At 41.9% G+C, this 13,871-nt stretch overlaps 1 protein-coding gene across 2 annotated transcripts in view; it reads left to right on the forward strand.

The window, feature by feature from the left end:
* The first annotated feature begins 228 nt into the window (after positions 1-228).
* Positions 229-13,871, forward strand: part of GOPC (golgi associated PDZ and coiled-coil motif containing) — a 28,952-nt gene continuing 15,309 nt past the window's right edge. The window contains exon 1 of one of the 2 annotated variants that reach the window (XM_087776449.1): positions 229-634. In XM_087776449.1, the coding sequence (XP_087632575.1) occupies positions 341-634 (294 nt within the window). In that variant the 5' untranslated portion in view covers positions 229-340. The remainder of the gene's footprint in view (positions 635-13,871) is intronic. The other variant, XM_087776450.1, reaches the window with a different exon arrangement.

Here is a 13,871-nt window from a genome sequence, read left to right on the forward strand (position 1 = left end):
CCGCCGCTTGGAGTTGTGGCAGGCAGGACGAGCCGCGCGCTGCTGGCCGCCGGGCGACGGCGCGCCGCCTCCGAAGCCGCCTGTCAGCGCCGCCGCGCATGCGCGCCGGGCGCGTTCCGCTCCCTTCCCTGCGTGGCTGCCCCGCTGGAGCCGGGCCGGGCCCGCCGCCGCCGCCGCCTTGTCCTGCGGGGCGGGAGGGAGCCGGCCGCGGGGGGCGGCTGAGGCGCGGCGGGGGCTGAGGCGGGAGGTGCGGGCCCTGCCCTGCCCTGCCCTGCCCTGCCCTGCCCGGGGGGCCGGGGCGTGCGAGGGGAGGGGGCGGCGGCGGCGGCAGCACAGCATCATGTCGGCGGCGGGCGGCGGTTCCTGCGGGCCGGGCGCCGCGGCCTGCGGCGGGGGCGCGTCCGGCTCGGCCTCGTCGTCGGGCGGCGGGGTGTCCATGTTCCGCTGGCTGGAGGTGCTGGAGAAGGAGTTCGACAAGGCCTTCGTGGACGTGGACCTGCTGCTGGGCGAGATCGACCCCGACCAGGCCGACATCACCTACGAGGGGCGGCAGAAGATGACCAGCCTCAGCTCCTGCTTCGCCCAGCTCTGCCACAAGGCGCAGACCGTGTCCCAGATCAACCACAAGCTGGAGGTGAGGGGGGGGAGGCGGAGGCGGCCCCCGGGGGCCTCCGGTCGGAGGTGGGGGCGGGGGCCGCGGCCGTCGGGGCCGGGGTCGGGCTGGCCCGGGGGCGCCTCCCCCGCGGGGTGGCCGGCGGGGCCCGTGGGCTGCCGAGCGCCGCGGCAGCGAGGGTCTCTGCCGAGCGCCGCGGCCGCTGGGCGCCGTGCTGGAAGCAGCTGGGGCGGGTTAACCCGGCCCCGCGCCTGGGGAGGCTGCGTCCAGCCCCGCGAGGTTCGGGCCTGGCCCCGCCGATCCTCTGGTTTTGGTGGTCACGGCGTGGAGCCAGCAAAAGTTCTCTTTGATGTTGAAAGCAGCAGGCTTGAGCAACAGATGCCGCTGACTGGTCTTCTATTTGCATGAAGTCCCTGGTGAATGTGGAAAGCCTTTTAAAAACGGGACAAAGACGTATGATCGAGATGCTTAAAGCTTATAGTCAGCAGTCAGAATGAGGACATTATTCCTGCTTGCAAGTCAGTGAAACAGAAAAATGCATTGGGGGTGGACTCCGACAGGTCCTCTTGTCCCTTCATTCTCCGAGGCAAATCAAATAGCTCTCTGCCAAACTTAGTGTCTGAAAATTAATAGCGGAGATCGCACATTCGGTGAGGAGAATAATAGCTGTCCTTAGTGTTGGAAAGTTTTCTTCATGCCTAATCCAGAATTTCAGTCAGGGTGGGAAGAAAGAAGCATCAGCTGGAGCCAAGCTGGCTGGTGCCGATGCTGCTCAAGAGGCAGGGCTGCAGGTCCCGTGACTTGTGTGAGAACTGGAGCTCTCTGGAAGGAAAGTCTGGCAAACTTTATGGTCATTTTATAACTGTCCAGCCTGAGTCATCTTTGGTTTAGTAGGTGATGTCATTTGTCTTGTCCTGAACAGGTGTGGGTGTTAACTGCCTTCCTGTCTTTCTGTTACATATTAGAAGACTGTTGATGTGTCTTCCCTCAGTTGGCTTTTACCTGGGCTAAAACCCTCCGGTTTCTTCAATATCTCTTGTAGGCCATGCTTTTTAGTGTTGTATTGCTTGTTCTACTAACTTCTAAATATATGGGAATAAGGAGAAAAAATTCTTCAAAACTGTGAAGGTACGTGCTTTGTAAGAGCTTCAGTAGACAGGTAAACGACCGAATTCAGTTCCTTCAGTCCTTTGTGTTATACTTATTATAATAAAGGAATTTAAGAGTCTTCAAACAGTAACCTGCTCTTCTGAAGTTCTGCCTTGGAGTAGGAAGTAAAGTAAGTAAATTGGCTTTGATTTTAATCAGGTTTCTTCCTGGTGTGAAGACATTGTTATGCAAAATAATCCACAGAGTTCAACAGAGGAACAGGGTATTTCAGAGTAGAACAAAGACTTCATTAAACTAGGAGCTTTTTTCATTGCAGTCTTTATTTCACCAGAATACTTACTCTGGTGGTGTTTATAGTATTCTTTGTGTTTGTATTGCTGTGCTGTCATATACGTTGTAGTATTGAGTATGTATATATACTATCAACCTATACAGTACGCTTAATTGTATAGGCATAGTAAAATAAGATTTAAGAGTTTATAGTAGACAATCAGTATTTATTGCAAATTACACAGGGATGGTGGGTGTTGTGTACAGACTTGTAAAACAGATGAGTTTTCAGGTTATTTTAAGAGAATGAGCTGACGCTTGGTAAATATTTCTTTGAAAAGTTGTTTCAAGCTTAAATATTTTGAAAGGAAATGATAAAACTCTGATCCTGAAAGGTACCTTGGTATCTACTTAAAATTGTCGGGGGCACCTAAGTGACCGAAGATCTTGGATCTCAAATGAATTGAAGAGCAAAGGAGCACGGTTAGCAGCTGTAATAGCGTAATTATTGTGTATGTCTAAGTGCATGAAGTAATGGTTTGATAAAAATGATACTGAAAATCCTGAGTGAGTGCTTTAGAAGTGAATAAAAAGTCTTTTATTTTGTGAAATATTTTTATTACTGATACTAGTATTAGGCCTCATACCTGTAAAGGAGTTTTTATCTTTCAAGTAGACCTTTAGAAGGTTATAGTATTGTCTTGAAGGTTGTTGATTTTAGGACCTCATGATTATTAGAGTCATAAACGTGAAATGAAAACTGCCATTTAAAATCTCCAAAAGATGGAGCTGCTCTGTTGAGAATGAGCGTCTTGTCTTTTTATGTGCGCAGATGTCTAGTCAAAAGCCTCAGTGTCCAAAACGAAGGATACAGTTACATATTTTAGGAAGAAGTCACTAACGCTAATACTGGAGTTTAGGATGGGATCAGTGGTTTTACTTTGTTTTTATAATGCAAGTTACTGTATTTCATATAACTTTTAAAATGGCAATTATTTCTTAATAGCTCACAATTGCAACTTTGTAATGCTTGTACATTTTAATACAAAGCTTTCATCACGTTCATAAAAGTGTCATTAGTCATAGTTTACTTAGGTACAAACACTTATTCAAGCCAATAAATTAGATCCATCTTCAGAAATATGCCTTTATTTGGATTAAAATAATACTTTGACTGAACGTGTCAGTGACTGGTAAAAGCTAAGACTTTACTGCTGCAGCTGCGTTTGCCTGCTGCTGTCTTACTGAATGAGTGATATTATTTCCTAAAGGAAAATCAAACAAATAATTAAAAATGATGAATATCGTTCCGTTGTTTGTGGGTTCCATTTCCTTGACGAGAATTGTTATTACAGACAAGAATAAAGAAATGCAGTTCAGACTTTGATTTATCAACTTTATCAGCTTAATATGCATTCTCTGATTGATACAGTTGCTTTTAAGAGGCACAGCTTAGTTGGTTTGGTGGGTGGAAGCTCCTGCTGTAGGACTTTGGTGCAAAAAATGTTTTGGCATCATTGGTGTATACCTACCGCTAGAGAGATGAGTCTAGGTAAAATATTGTCTGAGGGATGTTTCTGAATAGTGAAAGAAGTATTCCAGGAAGAAGGTAGTTTCCAAAGAGGGAGTTACATGTTGCCAATTCAGGGGTAAGTTATTTTTGGGAGGAACCTGAAGGTATGCAGATGCACAGTGGATGTATGTGGATAAATGTACTTGTGCTTTAGAGTGGTGAAAGGTTATAAACATACTACTGTGCTAATAACATTTACAGTCCTCAATTAAACTTATTAAACAAAAGGAGAGGAAGATTTGTTTTCATATTTTTCCTGCTGGTCACAGTAGGACAGACTTGAATTAATTAGCTTATCAAAGAGGGAAAAAAAGTGTTAGGTGATAGAAGCTACCGTCTTTTCTGAGATCAGCCTTCACTTCAGTATGAACAAATGAAGAAGTGTATCTTGATGGAGGACAGTAAGGGCCTTGGGCTGTTAAAAGGAGATGACAGCTATTTTAAAGGAGATTTTTTTGTGATGCTCTGTCTCTCGGAAAGCATTATAATCAGCAGATGCAGGCTGGCAGTCAGTGTGTGAGATTTCAGTAGATTTTTAATTGAGAGGAAGTTCATAGGATTTGTTTTTCCTGTTTGACTGTCACTTGAGGTGAAAAAATTACGTGATGCTGACTGTGACATTGCCTAAATGTCAATTTTTAAAAAAAAAAAAAGTTCTGTATATTGCAATTTTGTAGAAGTAAAAGAAGTAGGTCAGTGTGCCAGTGAAAACTGAGCTTGACTTTAACTCTGGCATTTTGACTGCCAATCTGATTCTGTAATTTTAAATGAACAAGCTAGAAAGGAATGTCTGGTAGAGTACACCCTGTGTCTTGGCAGTTGTGCTAAGCCAACATACGTGCTAAAGTTAAGGCAAACATTTAAGTATATGTCTAAGAAGTTAATTGCCTGTGCAGTTTTATGTCCTTGATGAACTTGGAATCAGTTAGCAGGTTTAGAGGAACATGTTCCTATAAGCTGAATTTTTCTGTAAGTAACTTTTTACTGTATCAGCTAAAGCTGTAGTATTATGTAGGTAATCTGAAGATCCCTATAAAAAAAGAACAACTGAAAACCAAAAAACCTAAACGTAGGTGGCTTTATGTGCATGGTGACTTTTCATATAGTGTGCGAGTCCATCTTATGGAGCACACTGCGGAATTGTAGTCCTGCTTTGTTGTTCAGCAGTACTTTTTAAACCAAGGTAAGACCATACACCTTCTTATGAGGGTCTGTTTGGATTTTTTCCCCCTCTCTCCTTTGCCTTGTAGTGAGAAATGCACCTGTTGAAGACCAAGGTATTTCTTTGCCTCATGACAGATGTGTCTATAAAACTGGGAGCATGGTTGCAATAACTTCATAAGAAAAGTAAATTGGTTTTTTTTTTTTTTTTCAAATGTCATAAAAATTGCGAGTATTTACTGAGATGTTATTTTATTAATTACAGTTTTAACTCTAAATACTTTTTTGGAATAGAAATCTGTTGGTACTAGATAGAATGTGGTCTGGAATTCTATGCGAGTTTAACTAGGTTCCGTTAGTTTCAGTCAGCATGTAGTAAAGTGTTTTCCTTTTCTCTGTCTCATTTGTTGGGAGTTACCAAAGAGTAAGTGATAGGGAACCAGTATTTTAGTTTATATTTCTTAGTTTTATTTACTGAATTATATTGCATAGCTAGTATGACTTTCAAAATAATGGCAATAATAAAACTACCAATATGATTTCCTAAAATGGATTTGTGTCTTCTCAGTGTCTTCTTAATAAACAACTAGAAGCATGGAGAGCCTGAAAAAAAAGTCTTTGGGGCAGACAGAAATTTGGCACTGGCAGCGAAGTGTACAAGCAGTGATTTAAAAAAAAAATGTAGGTGCAAACCAAACGATAGAGTCAAATACAAAGTAAAACAGTGGCAAGAAACAGTACGTAAAGCGAAGTGAAACAATAATAGGTTGCTCCAGTAACAGGTATTTTAATGATAGAGAATGAAAAAGATCAGTGACTGGCATATAAATGTTGGTTGATGTATCCATTTATGTAAATGGAACCCAAATTTTTAAGATGCAATACATGTATTATTGCATTATCTTTTAATTGTTGGGAGGAAAAGCATAGCTACACTACTGTAGTGTTTATTTAAGGAGTCAGTAGTCATAAATTTTGTCATTCATGATAAGGACCATTTTGTTAAATTTAAAGCTTTAGCTAAAAACTTAAGTCACATATGTCCTTTTTGAGGTCACAATAATAATGAAATAAAGGCTTTTAATTTCATTTAAAAATTTGTAAGTACAGTCTTTTAAAATAATTCCTTGAAACAGGCTAGTCATTTTCATCATTGTCAAGTGGCAAGCATTCTTTGGTTGTGTTGAAATCAGTTGTTTTTTTTTATCAACAAAAAGTATGGTTCCCAAGTGTATCATTTGTTCAGAAACTCACATTTTGTACAGTGCTGTCATGTTGTTTAGTTTTGCAAGGAGCACACTGAGATTAATAGGGCTCTGATCTATTTCGTGGTTTCTCATTCTAACCAGTCCATTAAACTTAATAGGGTTGTGTGAGAAATTGCAGCAAATGCCGTTTAATAGGCAGGAAAAATCAAATAGTCAAGACTGAGGAAGGGTAGAGTGTTCTTGTCTTTTGGAGAGCCGTAGTTGAAGTGGTGAAGTGGCACTGGTGAGATAATGGAGGCAATTCTTTCTTCCAGCAATTAGAGAAACATAATATGTAAGAGTTTCGGATACCTCGCATCTGGGGGCTGATGCGAAAGTTAGGGGTCCCCATGAAAACTTATTAGTATGTGGGCTACGTGGTTCATAACTGTACACAGCAGGCTCTGTTGTTGTTGAACCAACACCACTTGCCTGCTTGGTGTCTGTATGTTTAGGCCTCAGGCTGTAGGAGCTACAGCTGTCGCATCCTGAAAAATTGTTTTCTATCCTGCAGTTGTGTAATGTTATGGGAACACTTAGGAATAATGATTTCATTGTTTGTAAAGCGTAATTAGGGGGTTTTTAACCTACTTTTGCCTTTAAGCAACATTTCTGTCTTTGAAAAAGTGCCCCCAAAATGTAACGTTAAGCAAATACGCTAGTGTCATATCTTGATACTTATATTGCTTTTTTGTGCATATACTGGGGCAGAAGCCACAGAGTAATTGCAGACTTGTAGTGTGCTCTGTTGTGTTTCATGATCCTAGATCCTTCAGCCTTTGAATCAGAAGGTTAATAGTCCCGGTCAGGAGTGAATGTTTAAATACATAAAAACTTACGTTGGTAAACCTTGCAGAGTCTAGCATAAATTATATGAGGACATGCTGCTGAAGAAGTAAAAACGCCTCATATACTTTATTTGTCTATGAATTTTGGTTTGATTCCATGGCAAGATTCATAGGGACCTCTCTTGTAAAATTAGCTATTAAAAATAACATGTATCTGAGGTGTTTTATTGGTAACAGAATGAATGGAGCTTGTGAAATCTCCCTTCCTGCTAATTTGTGGGGAATGATTTGTCCTAATGCAAGCATCGAACACTTTCTCAAGTCACTAAGACCTTCCCATTCAGGCACCCCCAGCTCTCTCCTATGATCTGTGAGTTTCCACACCGCAGCATCCTTTGCCTTTTCATCTCCTTGCGGTTTTGGTTAGTTGGCTGGACAAGGGGCAGCAGCACAGTCACTGGCTCAGAACTGTGCATGTGGTGCCTAGCCACTGCGCTGTTGGCTCTTGTCTCTGGGTGGATTAAACAAAGTATCTAAGGTCTCACTCTTCCCACTTTTCCCTCCATGAGGGCACCAATCATAGAATCATAGAATTGTTAAGGTTGGAAAAGACCCTTAAGATCATCAAGTCCAACCGTTAACCTAGCACTGCCAAGTCCACCACTAAACCATGTCCCTAAGCGCCACGTCTACCTGTCTTTTAAATACGTCCAGAGATGGGGACTCAACCACTTCCCTGGGCAGCCTGTTCCAGTGCCTGACTGCCCTTTTGGTGAAGAAATTTTTCCTAATATCCAACCTAAACCTCCCCTGGCGCAGCTTGAGGCCATTTCCTCTTGTCCTATCGCTTGCTACCTGGGAGAAGAGACCGACCCCCACCTCGCTACAGTCTCCTTTCAGGTAGTTGTAGAGAGCGATAAGGTCTCCCCTCAGCCTCCTCTTCTCCAGGCTAAACAACCCCAGCTCCCTCAGCCGCTCCTCATAAGACTTGTGCTCTAGACCCTTCGCCAGCTTCATTGCCCTTCTTTGGATGCGCTCCAGCACCTCAATGTCCTTCTTGTAGTGAGGGGCCCAAAATGGAACACAGTATTCGAGGTGCAGCCTCACCAGTGCCGAGTACAGGAGGACGATTACTTCCCTGGTCCTGCTGGCCACACTATTCTTGATACAAGCCAGGATGCCATTGGCCTTCTTGACCACCTGGGCACACTGCTGGCTCATATTCAGCCAGCTATTGACCAGCACCCTCAGGTCCTTTTCAGCCAGGCAGCTCTCCAGCCACTCCTCCCCAAGCCTGTAGCGTTGCATGGGGTTGTTGTGACCCAAGTGCAGGATCTGGCACTGAGCCTTGTTGAACCTCGCACAGTTGGCCCCGGCCCAACAACGCAGCCTGTCCAGATCCCTCTGTAGGGCCTTCCTACCTTCAGGCAGATCAACACTTCCACCCAACTTGGTGTCGTCTGCAGACTTACTGAGGGTGCTCTCAATCCCCTCGTCCAGCTCGTTGATAAAGATATTGAACAGAACTGGCCCCAGTACTGAGCCCTGGGGAACACCACTTGTGACTGGCTGCCAACTGGACTGAACTCCATTCACCACCACTCTTTGGGCCCGGCCATCCAGCCAGTTTTTTACCCAGTGAAGCATATGCCTGTCCAAGCCATGAGCAGCCAGTTTCTCCAGGAGAATGCTGTGGGAAATGGTGTCAAAGGCTTTACTGAAGTCTAAGTAGACCATCATTAAGCCCTAGACAATTAAAACACTACCTAATGTACAGGGCTACCTCACCGCCTCTCCTTCCTTGCCTATCCCTTCTGAAGAGTTTCTAGCCATCCATTGCAGCACTCCAGTTGTGTGAGACATCCCACCATGCTTCCGTGATGGCAACTATGTAATCGTTTTCCTGCTGCACAAGGGCTTCCAGCTCCTCCTGTTTGTTGCCCGTGCTGCGTGCATTGGTGTAGGTGCACTGCAGTTGGGCTATTGGTCCTGCCATCTTTTTTGGGGGAGAGGCCCTAATTCCTATGGGACCATTCTCAGGTGCTTCCGTGGTTTCTAACACATCCATAGCCCTTGCATCTTTGCTGTGGCATGGATCTCCATCCCCTGCCTCCACTGAGATGGCAGACCGAAGGACCTCGCTAGCACACCGTCCCTCAAACATTGGCATGCCGCCCCCTAATCAGTCACTCTTTCCTACTGAGCAGCTGTTTTGTGCAAAACTTGTCTGTTGTAATAATTTAATCTTTAATCATTTAACTTTAATCATACGCACCTTTGCCCCACTAATGGATTTGTTTGAATCTCAAAAATGGATTCAATTCAAGTCAGCAGAGAGGGAAGGTGAAATAGGGAGAAATGTACATATACAGATAAAATCATGGCACTAGACTGCCTTGTTTAGGAAACTAAGATAGAAATGATGAAATGTTACCAGTTTTTGTGGTTTTTTTTTTTATTGCTAGTCTGCTTGTGTTCGATGTTTCTTGAAGTCCTAGCTGCTGGCATCTAGAGATGATATGGTGGGAAAAAAAAATCATCCTTCATTTAAAAAAGACAGTTTTCAGACCTTTATGAGTTTAGAAGGCTTGTTATGAGAATGAATGAGGTGTACCCTAATGTCCTGAAATGAAAGGAAAATGAAAAAATCTTTAAAGAATATTTGCTACTTTAAAGGCATTTGATAAGTACTTGGCTTATGACTTTTAGTCACTGGAGTATGGCAATACGATGGATATTTTCGTATGTATCTAGCTTTCCTTTGCTGAAAAATCTGTGTGTTCTAATGTGTCCATTATGCTCAGTCTTTTTTTGAGCTAGAAATTGATATACCAAAAAGTGAATCGTTACAAGCCTCAAAAAGCATTTATTGCACTTTGATGTTGAGGGAATTCAGGTCTTCCTCTCGTTTTTATTTGGTGTGGCGAATAATGACACTGCCTTGTCCCAGGCCTATAACCTAGCTTTCCACGTCAGCTTGGCTCTATTTTGAGTCCTCATGTCTGGGCAATGGATAGGTCTTAGATATTTCTTCATATCCATTAGCTCAAATAAAACTCTTGTCTGTACTGCAGAAATTATTGGAGCGATAGCTCAGAAAATGAAAAAGCTTTTCCCAAAGCTAGAAACATTGTCATTATTTTATCTGAGGGTGCCATCTCCCTGTTTGCCCCCTACGCCTCTGCAACTGGTTTCCCTTTCAGTAGTGAGAGGTAGCTGGTTTCCTGCCGGCAGGCTGTGTTAGCCACCGTCACCCCACTTCCTCAAGTTGTCTCGGTCTGCGTGTGCTCCCTCCGATGCTTCAGACCTCGGAGGTCCCGATAGTGCCATCTTCTAATGCCTCATTCAAGCAGTGATGGTTATGGGAAATGGTAACTTGCGGTTTTAGCATGCCATCTGTCCACGTCCTGTTGTGCAGTTCTATACACAAATGCCTCTGTATTTGTGCTTCTCTTTCATGTTGTATTTATTCATCATTTCCTTTGTGTATTTACATTGTAAGTTGTTCAGGGCAAGGTCGACTTTTTTATTCCTCATTATGGTCAAACTTAGCATAGGATCTTTGAGTATGGCTCTGAGATCTTATGGAAGTAAATTATATTTGTGTAGTTGTTCTAACAGTCACTTTTCTATGAAAAATTTACAGGTGGATCAATAAGTAGTTTTTTATGAGAGTTCAGAGCAACATATGAAAAAAATGGTAAGATATGGCACAAAATAATTTGAAGAGACCTCAATGATGTTTATTTTGTTTCTAAGGCTCAAAGCCATCTGCCTCCTAATGAAAAACACTGGTTAAGAGTTCAAGAACTCCATGACTGTCAGTGCAATCAATCCCAGCATTTAAGCTGAAATTCATTATATTGACAGCTTAAAATACATATTTAGCATGAGATCATTTATATCAAACACAACTTTTTGATAACTCATAACTGCTTGAACAGGAAATAAGAACTGTTGATTAAAAATAGAGGGACATTATGTCTGGACTGTTCTCTAGAGCTTTTTTTTTAACATTTTTTTCAATAATATTTTTGAATGCTCTGCAGAATAAGTATTTGTCTGTTGCTTAATGCCATGATTTATTTTCTTTTGTATCTTATGAAAAAAAAAAGGATAATTTATAAATTCTTGAGTTATTTCAATTGACAATTTTTTTTTTAAATTTTCATAGGTGTAAGATCTCTGTCAAATAGAAAATACCTGGTAAATGGCAAGATATGCCGCAAAATTGATTAAATATTTAGTCAGCCTTTCAAAACTATTCCTCTGGTATCATCTGTATGTTAGAATGTTTGGAAGATAAATATTGAGTTTTACTATTTGATTAATTTGACTAAGATCTGCAATTTACTTGAATTGTAGACTTTTATTTAGAGTTAGAAATAGCTTGATTATGGACCAATGGAGTGATAATCTAAAACAGTAGCTCTTTCTGAAATAGCACGTGTTTACTGGTACTTTGTGGAAGAAGAGAAAAAAACCAGACTTGTGGGACTCCCTTTCCTCCCCACACCCCAGACAGATCAGATCAGTATTAAAGGTTGGTTTATTTTTTTATTCAGAACAGCAAGGAGAAGGAAGGCAAGAAACCAAGGAGTATGTGTTGTGTAGTTGACAGTGTATGGATTGTGATTGGGACAGTAAATGTAAAGAAATTAAAAGTAATGTGCCTAATAATTATTGATAAATTGGAGAACATGCTTGAATGAGAAATTTAGAAAAATAAGTGATTATTTAGAAAAATTTAGAAAAATAAGTGATTCTGTCAGCACTGCTGTTCTTTTTTTCTTAGTGTTTTCCATAGTGTCTCATTTATGTAGCTTCTCAAGAGTTCTCAGTTAGCAGCCAGTATTGAACTGAAACATTTCTCGGAAAGCTTCATGAACAGTTAGTGATCGTTGTCCCCAGACAAGAGAGGTGGGAAAAGTGGAGCATTGAAACAAATGGTCTGACTTCCTTTAGTAAAGAAGAAACTTGGTTATTTTCTGGTTGATTTCAGTAAGCTTTGGCTTCCGTTGTAAGGCCCAGACCAGGCATTTCCCATTGCCCCTGGTACCGAATTCCTGTTATGGATCTTGGTCTGAGAAAAGTATCCAAGACTTCAGCAAGTCAGAGACAAATGAGCGTATCTCGAAAGGCATTAACCTTGCCAAGCAGTGTCAGAATAAAAGGAAAAAAGAGCTGTGCAAATTCCTTCTCCTTCGTATCCCGTCTGCTTGATTCTCCAGTTCTCTCTCCATCTGTGCTATAGGGCTAGATGTAGGTTTTCATGATTAAATCGTACTTCCATGAGCCACAGTCCAGTCCTGCTACTAACTGTGTGTTGCTTGGGGCCTAGACTCACAAATGAGTTAGCAGAGAGAAACTAAGGTGTTACCTTGCAGTGTGATAGTTGCTAATGCATGATAATTTCTAATCTGCACAGTTATATACTGCCCTAAATACAGAAGAGTTCCTCTTTTGGCTGAATCAGCAAGTTACTGCTCAAGGATGTTATGAAAGTAAACATACTGCCTTCTCTTCAACCTCTGCCCCTTGTTGTTCCCCAATGAAAGTTTCTGTTCTCTATTTGTTGTTTGGTGGCTCTTCCTAATCTCTCCTAACCGTGAAGCTCAGTGGTCTCCTGTGGGTGGGTGTTTGTTACTTCTGCCCCGTCTGGCTTCTCCACAAACTCTAGAACGGTCAAAACCTTCAAAATAAGTGACATCTCTCGTTCGACGGTCTTGTTGGAAAGTACATCCAAAAGCTACCAAGTAAAGGATTGGTACAGTTGCTTGTGCAACATTAATTTATCCTCATTGTGCTTCTGCAAATCAAAACATTATAATTGTATGAGCTGGCACCATCTTTTTCTGTAGAACCCCTGCCTCGTGCAGTGAATGGTGCTCTTGGAAGGCATGGCCTAACCGATAGTTCTTGTTTGTACTCAGCATTTGCTGTCTCTGCCCCCTCTCTGGTTTTTGCTAAGTAGCTTCCAAAATTGAATGTAGAGCTGTTGAATTTCCAGTGGTCTTTCCATATGATTCCTTTATAACAAAGTGAAGGAATGTGGATAAAAAGCAGTGCTAGTGAGAGTAATACAAAGGAGAACGAAGTGAGCTGGCCAAGCTGAGAAAGGCAGAACTTCTGTGAAATAATGTGAAGATTTGTCAGCCTTCGTAGAAGCAGATCACAAGATTTGAAACCAGGTTATTGTGTTTGCTTTTCGGTGTAACTCTTGTATCTGCATCTGTTCCTGGGGATAGATTTATGACTGTTCATAACGTGCAAATAGATTACTTCCATGATGTGTGCTCATACCATTTCTCATTTTGCTCTCTTTATTAAAACAGCAGGATACGAATTTAAATCCCAGGTCATAGGCAGAGTACTGTTTTTTTTATTATGAGTTTGACAGTCTCTTTGTGAGCCCTTTGGAGCATCATGCATGTTGCAAAACTGGTAGCCATCATTCTTGCTGTTTTGTAATTTGCACAACTTCCCCCACCCCCCCCCCCAAGAAGTCTGTTCTGTTCCTTATATGCCATTCTCTACTAGGCAAGGCTGGACAGTATTAAACTGGTGTATTTTATCTGTTCTGCCAATTTCTGCTTCTCCAGGCATTTCAAATTAGAATGGATGAGTGTTTGTGTGTGTATGTATAAAAAAGTAATAAAAGTTAGTATGTTAGCTGTTAGTACCTGTCTAAAAGAAGGAAGACATTAGTGGTCTTTTTTAAAAGTAGAAGTAATACCATTATACATATAATAATAATATAATAACAAAAAATAAAGCAGAAGTAATATTGTTATACATTATGTGGAGTTGTGACTGGGTCAAACTGTGGCTTCACTGTTAAGGTCTTAGTTATCTGCTCTGTACTATATCATCACCTCTTAGGCTGGTGATTTTTTTTTTTTTTTGTTACTTTAGTTGAGGTGTGTGTCTGCTTTTGTTTGAGCGTAGATAATCCATAGCAGAGAGACTTTAGCAGTGGCTGGTCATTGAGGAGAACAATGCAGTTTTGTAAGTAAGCCATTTCTCTAAAATTATATGGCTTTATGGTATTTTAAATATCATCTTGCTGTAGAAGGCAATTTCTGCTTTAGAGTTCTGCGAGGGTTTAC

Source organism: Nipponia nippon, unplaced genomic scaffold (genome assembly GCF_047370975.1).
Source record: "Nipponia nippon isolate SJK-2023a ecotype South Korea unplaced genomic scaffold, ASM4737097v1 scaffold_4, whole genome shotgun sequence".
Classification (NCBI taxonomy): domain Eukaryota; kingdom Metazoa; phylum Chordata; class Aves; order Pelecaniformes; family Threskiornithidae; genus Nipponia; species Nipponia nippon.